General features: G+C 44.3%; 1 protein-coding gene across 4 annotated transcripts in view; it reads left to right on the top strand.

The window, feature by feature from the left end:
• Positions 1–19,006, top strand: part of map3k1 (mitogen-activated protein kinase kinase kinase 1, E3 ubiquitin protein ligase) — a 37,858-nt gene extending 18,852 nt beyond the window's left edge. For 2 of the 4 annotated variants that reach the window (XM_053475776.1, XM_053475777.1), the window contains exons 2-20: positions 1,979–2,129; positions 2,241–2,465; positions 2,581–2,781; positions 2,918–3,034; positions 3,126–3,274; positions 3,528–3,649; positions 3,970–4,051; positions 5,455–5,644; positions 5,911–6,177; positions 7,957–8,078; positions 8,207–8,298; positions 8,396–8,588; positions 8,679–9,936; positions 10,040–10,192; positions 12,056–12,218; positions 12,304–12,435; positions 14,412–14,554; positions 15,852–15,983; positions 16,560–19,006. In XM_053475776.1, coding sequence (XP_053331751.1) covers positions 1,979–2,129; positions 2,241–2,465; positions 2,581–2,781; positions 2,918–3,034; positions 3,126–3,274; positions 3,528–3,649; positions 3,970–4,051; positions 5,455–5,644; positions 5,911–6,177; positions 7,957–8,078; positions 8,207–8,298; positions 8,396–8,588; positions 8,679–9,936; positions 10,040–10,192; positions 12,056–12,218; positions 12,304–12,435; positions 14,412–14,554; positions 15,852–15,983; positions 16,560–16,709 — 4,042 coding nt within the window. In that variant the 3' untranslated portion in view covers positions 16,710–19,006. Of the gene's footprint in view, positions 1–1,160; positions 1,886–1,978; positions 2,130–2,240; positions 2,466–2,580; positions 2,782–2,917; positions 3,035–3,125; positions 3,275–3,527; positions 3,650–3,969; positions 4,052–5,454; positions 5,645–5,910; positions 6,178–7,956; positions 8,079–8,206; positions 8,299–8,395; positions 9,937–10,039; positions 10,193–12,055; positions 12,219–12,303; positions 12,436–14,411; positions 14,555–15,851; positions 15,984–16,559 lie in introns of those variants that run through there. The other 2 variants (XM_053475778.1, XM_053475775.1) reach the window with 2 other exon arrangements.
• The last annotated feature ends 296 nt before the right edge of the window (positions 19,007–19,302 follow it).

The raw sequence follows: 19,302 nt of genomic DNA on the forward strand, positions 1-19,302 counted from the left end.
CTGTGGCCTTCTTTGTTTCTTTGTTGACCCATATTGTGTTTTTGACTTTGTTTAGTCGTCATTAAGCTTCTTGTGCCTTTGTCCATGTTTGGAGCCTTTATTTAAGGACTGCGGGTCGAGTGTATGGGACTGTTAAGTCCTTCTAAGAACAAGTAGCTCCTGCTATTATGTGCCGTACTCCGACTCCACTATCCCCTCCAGCAGAGAGCTGCCGATTGTCTCAGCAGTAACTTGAGTGCTGGGAACTGTGTAGTTCATGAGAAAGGGTGTGTGCGCGCTCACCGGCGTGTGTGTGCATGCGTACGTGTTTGTGGTGGACGTGCCAAAAATAAATATGGCTGTTTTTAATTCCGAAACCGCGTATGTGCTCGCTCGCGGGTGCATGTGTGCCGTGAAGCACGGTGCTGGCTTCTGAGGAGGTTCGAAGCGGATTCCCAGCCGCCGGCTCTTCTAGGTCCCACCTGCGCGGCCACAATGCCTCTTTGTCCCCGGCTCATGGCACTGTGGGATAGCTGTTATCCGAGAGCCGAGGGCCGGTCACCACCGAGTTTTTCTTTCAGAGCAGAGATGGTAAACTCTCGCTATCTGGTTTCGTTGTGCTCGAGTTAGGCTCCAGGGAGTTGAGTTCTCCTCTCGTGGGAGTGCGAGTGCTACGTGCCTCCCGCTTGTTTGTTTGCAATCCAAGTACTATAGTTACCTCTGGATGTACCAGTAGGTGTTTGGTGCAGACTTAGTCTGAAGCGAACTATACTTTCCTGTTTAGTTTCTTTGAACTACAAAATAAATTCATTTTGCACCTTGAATCATAAAAATCGGAGACTGTGAAAACATGAGTTCCTCTTGAACTATAAATGTTTTTGCAGTTGTCAGGACTTCGGCATACTTCCTCTTCGATGCGTCCTTTTGCTTCATTTTGCGAGGCTGGGTTCAGCAAAGGAAGTCTGGCTTTCCTGTTCCCTGGTTTGTTATTGTTACGCCACCCCTCATTGAGTAATTGAAAAGGCCCGAAGGGGTGCGCGCCATCGATTCTGGTCTTAATTAAAGATGAAAGCTGGCAACAGCTGCCCTTCCCCTGTCCTGACCACCCTCCTACACGTGGGCATTGGGAGCCAAAGAGGTGGTACAGGCCTTCTTTATCTCTCTGTTATGTTCACTCTCCTCCTCATTAAGCTGACATGGCAGACCGGCCAGGGGATTTCCACCACTGCATCGTCAGATATAATTGGTTTAATGAGACTCGGGCCCCGCAATTTTGATTATCATCAGTAATTTCTAGCTAGAATTGCTTAGTGGGCTTAAAAAAAATTTTTTTTTTTAACGGCTGCGTCCTAATCCTTGTTTTCTCAAACAGTCGATGCACTTTTCAAATCCGTGAAAGTGATACCGCGTGTTTTAGGACAAGCGTCAAGGGATGGCTAGCCGGAGCGGCCCAAACAGTGAGCGCACTGTCCGACAGGTTTGTTCTTTCCCAGGTAGAAAAGGCTGCGCTGGCTGCAACACCTCAGTCCTGGACGGGGCAGAGACTTTGGGCTTTCTCAACCTGATTCCGTCCGTTGTCTTTTAAAAGCACTTAGGGTGTTAGTTTGAAAAAGAACTCTTTGACAAAGCAGTGGGCTCAGACTGCCAGGTCCTCCTTATCATAACATCCTCTCCTACGAGGCAGGCTGTTTGTACTGAAGCTCTCTGACTGCCGTCGGACTACGTGGTGTGTGTGTGTGTGTGTGTGAGAGAGAAAAAGAGAGGAGGCTCCATTTGCTCTGCTTACTCAGCTCTGTCATCGACCTCACATGCCGCGGTGGCCTTCAGTACGGTTCGTCTGTTATGGACTTTAGAGTGGATATCCTGAGGCTGCTGGATTCCATTTATTTCTCACACGGACTTAAAAGTTGGTTTTAGATTGATGTGGGGGGATATTTGATTTTTTCAAGGCATGAAGCAGATACACAGTGTTTGTAACATTTTTGCTTCTTGTTTGTAGCCGAGACATGGAGAACAGAGAGACGCTGCGTGGGCTGCAGAAGATGGAGGATCGGCCGGAGGAGCGCATGATCCGTGAGAAGCTTAAGGCCACCTGTATGCCCACCTGGAAACATGAGTGGCTGGAGAGGAGGAACAAGAGAGGCCCAGTGGTCAGCCATTCTACTGTCTTTGTTTATTATATCTCATCTATAAACCCATTCTGTAACATTGGGAGATATTACGTGTGGTGTAGTAACAGTGTGTATTCCACTCTTCTTCAGGTTGTAAAGCCCATTCCCTTGCGGCCAGACAGCAATGAAGTTGGACGTCTGGGGCTTGAGATGGGCAGCGACACCGCGAGCAACTCTTCATCTCAGTGCAGAGGTCGTCGCAGCCCATCACCCGGACCTTCCTCATCCTCCATCTCTTCCAGTTCCTCATCTACCAAGACAGCAGGGAAACCTGAGTCCCCAGGCGTCCGCAGGAAGAGGGCATCCCCGGTTCCCGTAAGGTCTTATTTCCACAATCTAGCACGCAACTTGTTGCGTACAAAGCCTCGTAATTGGTGTATAGTAAACAGATGTGCTTGTTTGTGACGTGCACACCTTTTCGCTCGTCTAGTTTCAGAGCGGCAGGGTAACACCACCTCGACGGGCGCCATCACCTGACGGCTTCTCTCCGTACAGTCCCGAAGAGACGAATCGCAGGGTCAACAAGGTCATGAGGGCCCGCCTTTACCTGCTCCAGCAAATTGGACCTAACTCCTTCCTGATTGGAGGAGACAGCCCAGACAATAAATACCGTGTGTTCATTGGACCTCAGGTTAGTGTCGAGTTGAAACCGAGGCGATGATCATGTTTTAGCTTTATTTAGTAATGGATATGGTTTTCACTTCATCTAAAGCGTTTCAATCCAGAGCGGACTCTTAATTTCATACCTGTTGCCGTTTGCTTATCAGACCTGCAGCTGCGGTCGAGGGGCGTTCTGCATCCATGTGCTTTTCGTCATGCTGAGAGTCTTCCAGCTGGAGTCGTCCGATCCACTGCTCTGGAGAAAGACACTCAAAAACTTTGAGGTACAGTAAAGAAGAACAGGAAGGGAAAAAAATACCCTCTGACCCAAAGTGGAAATCCATATCTAGCTCACACCGTGTTTTTCATGTTCAGGTGGAGAGCTTATTCCAGAAGTACCACAACCGGAGGAGCTCACGAATCAAAGCCCCGTCTCGCAGCACCATCCAGAAGTTCGTGTCGCGCATGTCCAACTCTCATACCACCTGCACGTCCAGCTCCTCACCCTCCAGCAACGAGAGCAGGTCAGTACACCTGTGATGGAAAGAGATCAGGACGTGGTCTATAGTTAACGTCTGTCTATAATTATGAAGACCATACAGATGTGATATTTGGCGAAAGATGAGCAAAAGTCTTTATGCAGCAGTAGGTCATGCATCCTTCCTATGTTCTTTAGTCTTGAGTCTAGTATATGCATATGTATATATATGTATATTATTATGGGAAGAGATGTTTGATGAAAGCAGCGCTCAGTTCGGGTGTGTGTCTCGTCTGCAGCATGAAGGACGAGGAAGAGCAGATGTGTCCGATCTGTCTGCTGGACATGCTAGATGAGGAGAGTCTGACTGTGTGTGAGGAGGGCTGCAGGAACAAGCTGCACCACCACTGCATGTCAATATGTGAGTAGAGAAGTCCACACACACACATACACACATATTTGTGTGACCTTTAAAAATAGAAGGAAAACTAAAAATAGAACATTTTGAAAATATTTTCCATGAAGGGGGAAAAAAAGAAGCAAAAAAACCTTATCCATAAAATAAACAGTTTCCAAAATGACTTCATTATAAGTAGAATAACACCAGCGGTAAATAAGATCTATATATAAGACGGGTCTTTTAAAGTAATTGTCTGTTCGTAGCAGTCCACTGTTAATCCACTGACGGGCTCTCAGAAGCCTCGCGCTTATTAAGCTCGTCTGTCATCTTTTGTTTTTCAGGGGCGGAGGAATGTCGGAGAAACCAAGAAGCCCTGATCTGCCCTCTGTGTAGGGCCAAGTGGAAGTCACATGATTTTTACAGGTGACGAGACCCTCAACTCTTTCTAATGTTTTTTAACGTCTCTCATGAAAGTCACATAAACGCGAACAATCAATCGGGAGTGATGAACAATTCGTCGAATATAGCCTCTTCGAAAGGGGGTACCAGGAATACGTGCTATTGTTTCTGTCCTTGACATGGCCAGCGTTTCCAAGTCTGTGCAGGAAGCACCTGCATGTGGCCGAGGTGAGAGGGCAGGGGAGCCTGCGGAGCCGCTCCGAGATAAGACAATCAGATGAGATTCGGGAAGAGAGGAAGGAGTGTACTGCACTGCGTTAGTGACACAGGAAGATAATGTGAAGAGCATGTGCGAAAACAAGCAGGCGGAAAGCTTTGATTTACCCCTTTCCTACTTCGGGTCGGAGCAGTATGCCAAGCCACTCGCATCAGTCCTAATATGAACCATCAGTCCAGACCTCAGACCTCAGCAGGAGATCAAGAATGCTACCGTCAACAGGCCCGAATTATACTCCTACACCACTGGCGCGTTCCCAGATCAGTCTGCCGAAAGCAGTGGCTCACAAACCAGTAGCTCTGTGAAATACCATATGTAGAACATCACACGCATACATATGAGGGTGAGTCAAAAATTATCCGCATTCCGGCTATCCGTTGGCCGCACCGTCTCATTAACGCTTTACGTTCAAGGCTACCGCCTCCCTCCTGACTCACTCCAAGCCATTTCCACATGTTTGGGCCATTAAAGAAGTTCCTGGGAGGCCAGCGTTTCAGACGTGAAGCAGGCAATCCGATCATGCACACACTTGGATCAGTGCATTAGTCTAGCAGGGTTTTATATAGAGAAATAAAGGTTTTTTTTTTTTACTCTCTTAACTGTATTCTGTAGAATCAAAAGTCCTTTCAGCAGCCTTTTATTAGAGACACGGTGGGCTAGTGCAGGTGAGGTGTGTGTATGTGTGTGTGTAGGGGCATCAGCAGGTTGGAATTCCGTGTGTCAGATCTTCTCTCAGCGGTTAGGTGAGCTAGACAGTATGGCACCACCTGTGTTTTGTGTGTCCGCCCAGGGCTGAAATGCTAGCAGCTAGTCACGTCCGCGGTTCCTCCCGCGAATACGTTCCCAGCGTCGGATTCCTTCAAATTAAACCGTTGTTTGTTTACAAGGCCACGTTTTTCTAAGCTTCCATTTACAAAGCTGTGTTTTAGCTAGGTAGTTTCTTCTAAGATTTCTAAGCTCTTGATGATTTTCGGACATGATGCATATTTAGTAAGCTATCCTCATGCTTTAGATTTTCCAGTCATGCATCCTTCCATAAGTTCACCTTTGCCTCAATGTATTGTACTGATTATTCAACAGATTATTAAATTTATTATAAACACATGTGATCTAGCAGTTTTATCTAATTCTGCAATTATTATTAATTTAGTCATGATCCAGCGTCTACAACGGAAAGCTCCATAAGTCGCTCTCAGAGCCTGGTATCTTCATCCACCGCGTCATCGTCCTCCCACGCTGAAGGTCAGAGGGCCGCTCACGAGGGAGACTTCTCTCTCCCGCATTACGGAGTGCAGCAAATCCCTCCGACTTATAAAGAACTGGCCGAGCCTTGGATCAAGGTGAGGTGCTGGAAGGTGTAGCCACATTTTGAGTCATGCAGAACATTAAGAAACATCTGGAACATCGCTTAGAAGTTTTATGCAACCTTTATGGATTCTTATCGTTTCCTAATCTTGATTAACAAGTTGATATGTCTAATGTACGAGTAAAAATGTATTTAAGTAGGGCATGGGTTACTTCTTATAAGATGTCAATGTTTAATATTTGTTCCAAAAATCCAGATTTCTTCATTATTAACGTATTTTCATGATATATCTCTTGTCAGGTGTTTGGTATCGAGTTGGTCGGCTGTCTGTTCTCCCGGAACTGGAACATCAGAGAGATGGCGCTCCGGAGGCTGTCGCATGACGTGAGCGGCGCCTTGCTCCTGGCTAACGGCGAGCACTCGATGGCGAACGCGGCGACCGGGGCAGGGGCGGGTATCGGAGCGGCAGGAAGCGAAGTCTCAGGGGAAGTGGTGGTGGAGTCGTGCTGCAGCGTTCTCTCCATGGTGTGCGCAGACCCAGTGTACAAAGTCTACGTAGCTGCGCTGGTAAGATTCCATATGTTGCTTCACATGGACTCAGATCCCAGTCTGTAAACACGGGGGAAAAACACACTCGTCACGTTTAAGATCTTAGCAGTAGGTGGGTAATTCAGAGCCAAGTGGGTCTCGGTCGTAATCCGTCTCATATCACAGGCAGTTTAACACCCTCTTGACAAATGTGACGTTTGACTCGACTGCTACAGTGCAACCCGTCACACGTAACGATCGGGTCACGTGTGGCCGCTTGTGTGTTTGTGTGCTCTCGTGACTGCAGAGAGGTTCTATCACCACTTGCAGGAAATTGCACAACTGCAGTCTGGGATGTGATCTAATGTCTTCTTTAAATTCTAAAGACAATTAAAGAAAAGCAGAGTAACATGTATGAAGAGGTTTGTGGACAGACTTGAAGTCAATCTTATTTATTTATTTCTATTTTTTCTTCAGCTTTAGATTGAAGGTGTACTTTTTATTTTTAAACTCATCGCTCAAGTTAGACATCATGTCATCCAGACGTCTTTAATCCCGGGTTTGTTAGTGCATCATGTTTATGTATTATTTCTCATGAGAGATTTTTGCATTACAAAATCACAATGGATATATATATATATATATATATTTTTTTTTTTAGCTCCGATTCTTTTGTGGCTATTTGCCCGGTGCCGAAGTTCATTATTACGACAAAGCATGCAGGCTAGTTCTAAAGTTCACTTTAAACCAGGAAGTCTGCAAAACAGCAACGAACTTCACACCGGGACGTAAAGGTTTCTGTTTTTTTTCTGTTTTTTTTTCTTTAACCTATTTCTGCGTCTTTTAAAGAACAATAGCGTTTGGTGGCCGTTTTCATGGCGTGCTTCTCGGAGCCTGACTTTTCCCCGAGGCTCTTTCGCTCTTATGAAAACAAGAAAAGTTCTGTCCTCTTGGGGGATTTCCAGAATATTTAGCGTTGTTGGATGGATTTTTGCTGTATTCTTCAAACAAAGGGGGGAAAAAAAAAGTGGGGGATGGTGTCCATGGACTAAAAATACCAGGCGCACTTTTGTTCAAGGCAAGGCCAGTAGTTTTATCAAAGCTTTATACCTTTTTTTTTTTTTTTTTTTTTTTTAGCAGCGATGTTTGTATTGGGCAAAAGTGTCACCGGACGAATTACAGCAGTGGAAAGGACACGTAGGCCATTAAGTATGTTTGAGTATCTGTTGATAGAGTTAAGAGTTCTCCTTGTGGCCCAGTGAGTGTTTGTGTTTTATTCTTTTTTTTTCCCTCCAGGTTTATATTCTGTCTGTTTTTTTTAAAGCCAGGGAAAGGTGTAGGCGGGAAAGTGTGTGTGTGTGTGTGTGTAGCCGGAGTAAGAAGGAGATTCGATGCTGAGCTTATCAGCGCTGGGCAACACTCCAGTACAATGTTCTATCAGTCACCACTCCCCAGTCTTCTCTGGTTGTCAGGGGTCAGGGTGAACTGTTTCTCACACACTTACACAAACACACATATGCTGAGCATGCTACACCGCGAACATGTCGGGTCCTTTGCTTCGGATCATCCTGGCATCCTCGTTCTCACAAGAATAGTCAGGCCATAACGCGCGAGGTCGAAAGTTCACGGCTCTCCGTTTAGCGCCATGATGCCGCGTTAAAGAGCCAGTTAGACACGCAGTCTAATTGCCTGCTAACTTCTCGGAGTTTAACGCTGGCACACGCGCAAACCTGTTTATATATTCAACAAAACGCTTTTTCTGAGATTGGATTCGTTGTGAATGTTTGGGTTTCTTACTTGTTTTTCCTCCTTGCGCAGAAAACCCTGCGGGCCATGCTGGTCTACACGCCATGCCACAGTCTGTCGGAGCGCAGTCGCCTGCAGCAGCTGCTCCGGCCCGTGGTCGAGACCATCTTGGTTAAATGTGCCGACGCCAACAGGTGCTGGACGTCCTCAAAGCTGAGGAGTTTCAAATATGTTGTACATAATAATGAGTCGTGTAAATACACTGAAGCTCCGAGTGTTTGAACGATATAGAATGGTAACCGTTGTACGTGTGTGTTCGCAGTCGCACCAGCCAGCTGTCCGTGTCCACTCTCCTGGAGCTGTGTAAAGGCCAAGTTGGAGAGCTTGCTGTTGGTAGAGAGATTCTCAAAGCAGGTGTGAATAGCACTCCGGGCCTCAAAAGCAATAACTGATTTGTATACTTGTACAAACCTTCAGATGTTATACGCATTCGTCTGTCTGTGTATCGTAGGTTCTATGGGGATAGGTGGAGTGGACTATGTGCTGAACTGTATCCTGGGTTCCCAGACGGAGGCGAATAACTGGCAGGCGCTTCTAGGCCGCTTGTGCCTGATTGACAGGTTGCTGCTGGAGTTTCCTGCCGAGTTCTACCCCCATATCGTCACAGCCGCAGACTGCGGACATCCCCAGAATCAGGTGGAGAGGTACAGGACTGCCGTATCTCTTAACGTTGCTAATTCAGTTGATCACAGCCTCGTTGCAAACGGAGTTAAAATGTCTCTTGTTAATTCCAGGTACCAGAAATTACTGCGTCTGCTGGGCTTTGCGCTGCAGTCCATCGATAACTCTCACTCCATGGTAGGGAAGCTGTCGCGCCGCGTGTTCCTGAGTGCCGCCCGCATGGTGGCCCGCGTCCCCCACGTCTTCGTCAAACTTCTGGACATGCTGAGTGTCACCAGCTCCACCCATTATGCCCGTATGCGTCGGCGTCTCCTGGCCATTGCCGAGGAGATGGACATCCTGGATGCCTTGCACCTTGGCCTTGAGGATGTACAGGGGGGTGCTGGGACGCACTGCGACGCCTTTCTGGACCCCGCAGCTCCTCACAACTCGCCCGTTTCCACAGAGAGGAACTCGCCCACTCACTGCGTGCCGGAAAAGCCCTGCGGTAAAGTCGCTCGATGTGGAGCGGCTAGTGCCAAAACCATAGACGACATGTCGGACAGGTTGGCATGCATCACCACTGGACCTGCTGACCCCCCAAAACCGCCAGTTCAACAGCGCGGCCCCATCAGACCCCTGAGCCAGTGTCTTAATTCACATTCGCCCTCCTCCAGTCAGCCACCCCCACTCCCCTCCCCTTCTACCTCTCAAGCCAGGCCACAAGGTTTTGTCCCTGGCAAGCTCACTAACTGTTCCCCCGGTGCCCAGCGTAAATTCCCAATTCCTAAGGGTGCTAGTGGAGGAGGGACCAACAAAGACACCGACAAGCTGCCTTCTCCTGTGTTCTCCCAAGCCAGGCCTCTGCCTCCCAACCACATTCATCGTCCCAAACCCTCAAGGCCCTCTCTTTCTCCTTCCACCTCTTGTGAGGCAGCTAAAGCTCAGTGCCAGGCTCACAAAGGCAATATGAAGCTCGATCTTCAGGACATTTCTCCAGGACATGAAAGTTCAAGGTGCAGTGCTAGCTCTGGGTTCGTCCCTAGCGAGGATTCGGTCTTCACGCCCGTGGACGATAAGTTCCACGGCCTGGACGCTTCTGCAGAGCTCAACTCCAGCATGGAGGATCTCCTGGAAGCGTCCATGCCGGCGGCGGACAGCACGGTGACGTTCCAGTCGGAGGTGGCGGTGTTGTCACCCGAGCAGACCGGTTCGGACGACGCGTACTGCCAGGATGTGACGCAGAACCAGAAGTGCAAGGAGAAAATGGAGGCCGAAGAAGAGGAGGCGCTGGCGGTCGTCATGGCGATGTCAGCATCCCAGGATGCGCTACCCATCATCCCGCAGTTGCAGGTGGAGAAGGAGGAGGACGTCATCATCATACAGGTGGATGTGAGTGTAGATTTTTTATTTCATTCTAATTCAGCACTGAAACAAGTAAAGTTCATTAAACCAACATCAACCACGTTGTAACTTTTTTCCTGTCTGTGATCAGACACCAGAGACGCTGCCTGGTCATACCAAAGCAAAACAGCCCTACCGTGAGGGTGCCGAGTGGCTGAAGGGTCAGCAGATCGGTTTGGGCGCGTTCTCGTCCTGCTACCAAGCTCAGGACGTCGGCACCGGAACGCTGATGGCCGTCAAACAGGTGTGTGTGTGTTAGTCTGTAGGCATCGTACATTATATCTGCGTCTGCTTATTTGGGAGTGGGTGGTCACATGGTTGCAACTTGCTGTAACTTGAACATTTCCTCTAAAATATGTTTGTTTTTTAATCGCCAATTATAACTACTGCTTTGGCTAACAAACCTGAATCACTAAAGTTGTTTGTGTGCATACACTTTGTGCCCCCCCCCCCCCTCCCGCCACCCGTCTTATCTTGCTGCATATCAGCGCTTTCTAAATTCCTTGTGCTCATTACAGTGCAGCACTTGAGTAATACCAGGTTTACAGCCTGATTTTTTAAAAATATATCGACCCTGAAAAGGGTTAGGTCTTGTCACAAGGTTTCTGGGTAAGCAACAGGGTACACGCACACCCCCCATCCCCCACCCCCAAGCCTTGACCAATCAGCATTCGCTAGATTTGAAAGGTTAACATACACACTTTGGATTGTGGATGAGTGCATGCCACTTACACCCATATAAACCAACCTTAAGTCTTCTCCTGTGTTCCTACATCATTATCATTTGTCCTGCATGGTTACGGTCATAAGATGTTTGTATGTATTTTTCCACAGGTGTGTTTTAATCTTTTGATCTCTAACCTGTTTTGACGTCACAAGCTTCACTATATTAAATAGCTTTTATGATGTTCATGATTATGCATGATTTTATTATATTTCTGTACACACATTAGATTTGCCAGTGACTCAAATATTGAGCGTTTCCTCCTCGACTTAATATGCATCAGCATCAATAAGCAAAGGAAAAAGTGATGGAGCAAAGCCATAATCCACAATGATGGCACACTTTACAGCAGAATGTCAATAAATGTAGAAGAATTATTCATTTCTTTGAGTAAATGGGTTTGAAAAAAACAAAAAAAAAGTCAAATTTAGAAATGCAGAATTGGGTTGGGGGGAAACGTGGCGTTGGCGACACCTTGTATATTAATGACTGGCGCTGCTCATCAAACTGAAAGAAGACATTTTTCTTTCACGTTACAAAAAAAAAAAAAAAACGCCTCCAAGGTCAGTACTTCATGTTTCCCAAATACAGTATCACGCTAAACCCCTTGCATGTGTCATCAACTGCTATTGAGTCTACACGGATCACGTTACAAGCACGTGAGATGGTTCTGTCAAGGCAGTCTGCCAGTAAGAGGGTTATCTGGCAAATTCTTGGATGATTCAGATCGGCGTTAGATGTGTTGCCAGGCAGAAGCTAGATGCAGTCTAGGTTTGGGCAGAGTATAACGTTCCACAGTATAGCTCTACTGCCTACATTCAGTTCGTTACAGGTTGAAATTTTAAAGGTTAAGGCGACTCTGCTCTGTTCTTAGAAAGCAACTTACTGTATGAGTAGGGTGTGGTTTTAGAAGCTGGCGGAGTCGATTAATAGGAGATCTCATTGTAATTGCTAAGTGAATCCAAAAGGGTAGTCGTAAAAAATATAAACCCTTTTTATTTACTTCATTCATCGCAGCTTGATACTCTTATATCACTGATCACTGATGCCTGAGGACTATCCCATGAGACTTTGGGCATAAAGCAGGGCATAATGCCATAAATACTCTGGACGGGGTGCCAATCCATCACAGGGCGCAGTGACATGGACATTTTGGGAACACCAGTTAGACTAATCTAGACTAAAAAGACTGCATGTCTTTTGACTGTGGGAGGAAACTGGAGTATCCGGAGAAAAACCCACCGAGCCCGTGGAGAACCTGCGAACTCCATGCATACAGGCCCCGAGGAGGGAATCGAACCCTGATACTCGAGGTGCAGGGCAATAGTGCTAATCACTAAGCCAATGTGCCGCATCTGACTCCTTTATGTGATGCCTTTCTAGGTGACCTATGTGAGGAACACGTCCTCTGAGCAGGAGGAGGTCGTAGAGGCACTGCGGGAGGAGATTCGGATGATGAGCCACCTCGATCACCCCAACATCATCCGCATGCTGGGTGCGACCTGCGAGAAGAACAACTACAACCTGTTTGTGGAATGGATGGCAGGTAAGATCTCGGTTCAACGCATTTGGATTAACTTGCTTTTTGCTTTTTTACAATAAAGCTCATTCTTCTGACTGTTTCCTTCCAGGTGGCTCTGTGTCTCATCTACTGAACAAGTACGGTGCCTTTAAGGAAGGTGTGGTGATCAACTATACAGAGCAGCTGCTCCGAGGTCTGGCCTACCTCCACGAGAATCAGATCATCCACCGTGACATCAAAGGTGAGCTGCGCACAACCAGGCCTGCTGCCAGGAAAGAGATGAGGACTTTCGTAACCCCTCAGTAATTTTTAAACGTTTTTCAAGCTCAGGATGCTGCCGAGATCGGTCTTTACCTCTTCATCTTAGGCCGCTTTGTACATGCGAACGAAACTGGGTCAGAGCTGAAACATGCCGGCTCTGGCTAGAATGACAACCGAGAACCCAGCTGTTCCAGCAACGCATGTCATACAAATGTGGACAAACATTCTTTCCTTCAGACCTTCCTGCCCTTGACCGAGTTTGTTCAGCTGTAGTTCATCAGTTCTTTGTGCAATGCTATCATCACCTATGCAGAAGATTGCAAAGCGGGACGAAATGCCATGAAAACATGCAACATACAGGAAATGCACTTAACCTGCATTGCATTGCTTTTACATCACTTGATCTCAATAATGCAGGGATTGTGGGTTGTTGTTTTTTTTTTTTTTGAGAATTAAATACTGATTTTTGTCAGATGTAATTTCCGATTACATTGCATTTAACTTGCATCAGTGCTTGGAGTAATGCTACACTAAAATGCAATCACTGTTCGATAGCGTCACAATCACAGATGTGGTTAGAATCAAAGACGGGTCAGAAAGCCGGAGGCAATGTCTCTCAGATCAAGGAACACCCTTTATATTCTTTTTGGCAGGCAGTTTCTTCATTTCTTTTGACTTTAAAATTCAATGTGATTATATGACTAAAATTACACACAGCTCATGCAGGATACATCTATGCTACCAACGTTGAAGTTTTTCAGACATAGGTTCTTAAGAGTTCTACATTTATCCCAAAAAATAGTACCTGCGATATATAGCCTTTATATTAAACAGCAGTGATCAAAAGTATTGGGACAAAATTGAAAAGTCTTTGATGGCGTTCTCTTTTTATATATTTTTTTTCTTTCTTCCCTTTTTTTTTTTTTTATGATGACAATCAAAATAATAAGATTTAAATTTATTTCATGCAGTGAAATTGTTAACACTGTCGCCTTGCGTGGGTGCGTGTTCTCCCCGTGCTTAGTGGATTTCCTCCAGGTTCTACTACCACTGTCCAAAGATGCAGATTTGGCTAATTGGCCTTTCCAAATTGGCTGTAATGTGTGAAAGCATGTGTGTGCTCCCTGCGATGGATCGGCACCCTGTCCAGGGTGTACCCCGCCTCGTCCCCTAAGTCTCCTGGGATAGGCTCCAGGCCCCCCACGACCCTATATACAGGATTAAGCTGTAAATTTAATGAGTGAGTGAGTTTAGTCCTGCTGGATCCGTCTGGGCACAGAGTCAAAAAGACGTCTGCAGTACTCTGGTGTCATTTGCTCAATCCATGCCTGCTGGATCGCTTCCTGAAGATCATGCACTGAAGACGGTTTCTTGACAGCTGCTGCCTTCTTCACGATTGTCGAACAGTTTTCTGTAGGGTTTAGATCTGGAGATGACCCAGGCCATGGCCTCAGAAGCTGAATACCATTGTCACATCATCCAGATAGGCTAGAACTTATAAGTAAAATCTGTAATACACGTACAATATGTTGTCTTCTGTATTAAATTACATTTTTATAACGGCTTTTAAATGATTTTTATAGATTAAAAATGTTGCTCTAAATGGAGGGGCCACCCGTACAGTACCTTTTGTGATCGACCCGTAACAAAACTGCTTAAACATGAACAATCGTCCATTTCATCGTCTGAATTTCTGCGTCCATGATGTAGTGACGTGGTTCTGGGATATTTGAGCCACAGTGCCCTCTAGTGGCTGCTACAGTCTCCCTGCTTAGAGCAGGCTCTTGTTCAATTTGCTCTTACTTGGCTTGAAAAATACCATGTGAAACACACACACACACACGTTTCTTAAAATAAACGCTAATAAAAACATTCCAGCAATGTCACCTTGCTTATAGTGCAAGTTATTACGATTATGCATTTCTGATTGATTGTTGACGTCTTTACCTTGCATAGGTGCCAATCTGCTGATTGACAGCACAGGCCAGAGGCTGCGGATAGCCGACTTTGGCGCAGCGGCGAGGCTGGCGTCCAAAGGCACGGGCGCGGGAGAGTTCCAGGGCCAGCTGCTCGGTACCATCGCCTTCATGGCCCCGGAGGTAAGATAATAATCACGCTCAGACAAACCACCAGCATGTTTCACTGATACAGAGAGCACTTTTTTTTTATTATTATTATTATTATTATTATTATTATTATAAAATGTCCAAATATATCATTATGATGTGAAGAGAATTACCACAGAGAGGCACTTTTTAAATGTCCAGACAAAGCTGTCTGTCTGCGAGCACTTCGTGTAGCAATCAGATTCACATGGCTCTCCGGCGAATCTGGCCAAAGTGCATTTAGATTTCTCACTAACTCCCGAGTGAAAGAAAATTGTAATCCTTTAGAGGCGGCCCAAGTTGCCTGCGTGTTAATGTTTTGTTCTCATTGTGGACGCAGACGTTCTTTAATTAGGAGGCAGTTTAGCCGGACTTGCCCCCTCTTCTGCAGTAAGCTTCATTTCTAAAAACCTCTTAATACTGAACAATGCCGAACCCCCAATAACAACCCCCATCTATTCTATTCCTGCCCCAGAAGTATACAACGAGAAAAATTTCATCTTGAGGATCTTAAAGAAAATGATTGAAAGGTTTTTTTCAGTCAGGTGGCAACTACTGTGACAATGGGGGGGGTTGCATTAACACATACTTCTGTATACTGGGACACGGCAGTGTCTAAAACCGTTACTCCCAGTAAGTCATGATTCATTCTAAAATAGGTTGTACAGAAGTAACCTGAGCTCCAGACAAAAATATAAACCATGCTGGCCTAAGTGACCATCTAATAAAGCCCCTCCCCCTCGCCTTTTTTTTTTTTTTTTTTTGCTGTGTCTGCACTTTAGTCAATTTTTAAAAATGATAAAAGAAATCACTGCAGCCTATGTGTTTATTTGGTGGTGTAAACATTTAGAGATGAACTATCACGTAAATGACTGATTACTCGTACATACATAGCATCCTTTGAAAACCTATTTTAAATGTTTATTATGTAATCATTTTACAACATTGCCTCTACAGAAAAATGGCCATTTAGCAACTTAGAGTTAATGGACGGTTTCCTGTCTGCAAGACAAATAAATAGAAAACACTTGACCAGTTTACTTTTCCTCCGAAAACATCTCCCCCAACCCCCCGGTTAAAACAGCATGAACCGCCTGGTGGCTTGCCTTTTTGGGAAAGAGGCTCGGTTTAGACTTGGGTGGAGGGTGGAGCTTATGTCCAGGCCAGATCAGCCTATAGAGAGGAAACCAACCGGTTCCAGCGCCTGACAGTAACGCGGATTATGGTTTTAATAATAGATGTGTGGGCACGTTTGGTAAACCAGCAGCTGACCCTCACTTTGCTGCTGCAGGTGCTGAGAGGCCAGCAGTACGGCCGGAGCTGTGACGTGTGGAGCGTGGGATGTGCCATCATCGAGATGTCGTGTGCCAAGCCACCGTGGAATGCAGAGAAGCACTCCAACCACCTGGCACTCATATTCAAGGTGAGGATTACAGTGAAGTAGAAGTGGTTGGTTGGCTTTTGTGCGTGTTCAGTATTTGATCCTCTCATTGCAGAATTGAAGGAGCAGCTGTGTATGTTTTATTTATTTATATATATTTTTTAATTAAGTTGAGTGCTAAAGAGTAAAGATGTATGTATGGGGGTCAGTAACTCCCACCCGAGTTTTCACGAAAATCTCTGAAAAATAATAATGTTTGTACCGTTCACGTGTTTTACTGCGGCTCATCAACGAAGAAGCTTTGATCACAAGTCCCGGTTTGACTTAAACGCCCATCATCTCAATCACAGCAAATTCTTAAATGAATGGATGGTGACTTAGTGGCACTTCTGTGTTCAATGATAACAGAAATCCTGAACATTTCTTACTTAATCAGAACTGATGTTCCACTAAATGTTAATTTCAGCAGTGTTTGGAGTGAGGAGAAAACTTCCGTGAATACTTAGTATCTTAGTTACTACATCCAGACTAGAAGAAATGTATTGTAAGGACTGTATCGCTAATGTTGAATGTTTTCGGACCATTATATTTATCAAGCACCGTGATCTCTGTTCTCAGATCGCCAGTGCCACCACAGCACCCAGCATCCCTCCTCACCTCTCTCCAGGTCTGAGAGACGTCACACTGCGCTGTCTGGAGCTGCAGCCTACCGACCGGCCGCCCTCTCGCGAGCTCCTCAAACACCCAATCTTCCGCCACAACTGGTAACACTGAGTGTCCAGGAACTACTGAAGCGCCTGTCCGGGCCGCCCCCCCTTCACTGCTGTCTTCCCCTCTGCACTAGCACTAGCACTAGCTTAGCACAGACATATATGTATATACACACACACACACTGAGCCCTTTACTGCTGTAGCCTCAACAAATAATGCAAAAGCAGCCCATCGAGTGCCTTTACAACAAAGCGTCATGTCTCTTTGGTGCATTCTGTTTGTGTGTTAAACCAAGTCTTCGCTCCTTCCTGCATCGTCTGTTGCCGTTTCAATCACAGGAAGGCGCTAAAAAGCTTTTTTGTTTGTTTTTTTTGTAATGAAATCTATGTAACTGGAGCAAGATGATTATTATAATTTTTTTTTTTTTTTTACAAGTAAAGGTGTAATAATCTTGTTTTAACTGGTGGAATCTTTTGCATTTATCCGTTTCTTTAGATTTGTGCATTTTACTGTCGGGCCATCATGTTTTTCTTTTTGCGACATGTAAAAAGCACCACGAACGGGTTTCAGGGAAAGGTGACGCTACAACAGAAATTTAGCCATTTCAGCTAGCGTTAACGCTCATTGTGAATGCTCAGAACGCTGGTATCTGTCTGAACGTACGGTTTCTGATTTTAAGCCTCAGCGGAAATCCCGTGTAACGATATCTGATTTTCTACGTGTTGTAAAATGGGCGGAGTCAAGGATGCATTTATTAACTTTCTGAGTTTAGCTATGTTTTTGATTTCGAGACCAGCAATCGTCTTGAACCTCATAACTCGTGATGTTACGTCAAAAAACATCGATTTGCAGTTGACTTTCCTTCGGGTTCTGTGATTAGCATGTTAGCATGTACATGAGCCTTTGTTGTAAACGGTCATTTTATTCAGAACAGTTTTTTTTTTTTTTTGTTGTTTTTTAAGCTGCATTCTTGGTGCTGTTCAATCCGATGCTAATAATCTTGGCGATCTTGTCCTCAGCGCATGTTTTAAGCGAGCAGTTTTGATTCACCTCAGGCTTAATATAAGCGCCGTTAGCTGTGTATGGTGGCGGGATATTACTGAGCTTGCGCCTTTCTTTCTTGTCAATATTTTTTTTTTTTTATTATTTCTTGCTCGAAATACGAGTCTGCTTGTCTTTTTTCTTTTTCAGTTAGCAACACTGAACAAGTTTTTGAATCATGTTAATTGTGTTAAACTCTTCAAGTGTTGATGGTGTTCTTGTAACCTGTTAAGTGATGAGGCTCATTTTTGAGAATCTATTTTTTTTTTTTTTTTTTTTTTGCAAACCCTCCTAATCAAATGAAGGGGTGTCGAAAAATTCATGACAATTTTTAGAGTTTTTTTTTTTTTTTAAGCAGAAGTAAAACTATTTAACGCACGTTCTTGTGTGGGATACAAGCCGATCAGGCTTGAAGAGTTAATATGTAAATATATGTGAAATTTTTGGTAGCTAAAATTTATTTTACTTGACTCCTGTATTTTTATACCACACTTTTTCCATAAATACATATTTTTTTGTTTCTCCTCTGAGTTTATTTTATCTTTCTTTTTAATGTCTATATGAAAAAGCTTTAAAATTATGCACTCTTTGTCTTTTTATATACTGGAAAAGAAAACGATCAGACAAATTCAGTCAAATTCATAAATATGCTAATCAGTATTACCTGTAATTCAGTTCTTTCACTCGTTTATTGATTTTTCTTTCTTTTCTTGCTGTTATGTATTTTATTTTACACTGATGTATTGTACTTTTGCCCTTTTTATGGATCAGAGCTGGACTGAAATTGTGAAATAATGCTGTTTCTTGTCACTTGGTACTTTTTTTTTTCTTTTCTTTTTTTCCCTTCTCTTTTCTCTTTTTTATTTTATTTTTATTTTGTTTTATATCTATTGCTGTTTTATTCCAGTCTCTACTACCTCAGGTGTCCTATAGAGTTTCCTCTACCAAAGTTCACTTTCTCAATATATATATATATATATATATATATATATATATATATATATATATATATATATATATAATTATATATATATATATATATATTCTTTTGACTGTTATTTGTTTATTTTAATCTCTATTTTTCAGATTTCCAGGGCTTAGGGGCTAAGTTTTATATTAGCATTATTTTTATTGTGCAAATAAACTCATGAAACCTACGGGGTAATGAAACAGAACGATTGGCTTAAGCTATATTCTTTCATTTTAAGCAGATTGAAATGTTTAAAGTTTTGACCCTATTGGAAACCTTTTATAATAAAATCGACTTATTTTGGTGTTCGTCTTTAGCAAATAAAAATGGGAAATTGGTCTTATTTTTGTCTGCATGCAGCTTTTTTTTATTGTGTTGTTCTTATGACTAATGTTGTACATGTCTATAAATTGAATAAGGGTGATGGGAAAATCTAGACTTAAAGTTTCGCAACTTTTAGCTCGATCAGTAAGGACTTTCACCAGGGAAAATTTCTAGAAAACTTGAGATAACGGCCCTTTGGGTACATTCAATACCCTCCAGAATTGTTGCCGCCCTTCATAACCTGATTGTGCCACTGAACAGAAGGAAGTATTATTCTTTATCCCAACAAAGATCTCCACATTGAAAAATAAATTA

This window comes from Clarias gariepinus, chromosome 17 (assembly GCF_024256425.1).
Source record: "Clarias gariepinus isolate MV-2021 ecotype Netherlands chromosome 17, CGAR_prim_01v2, whole genome shotgun sequence".
Classification (NCBI taxonomy): Eukaryota; Metazoa; Chordata; class Actinopteri; order Siluriformes; family Clariidae; genus Clarias; species Clarias gariepinus.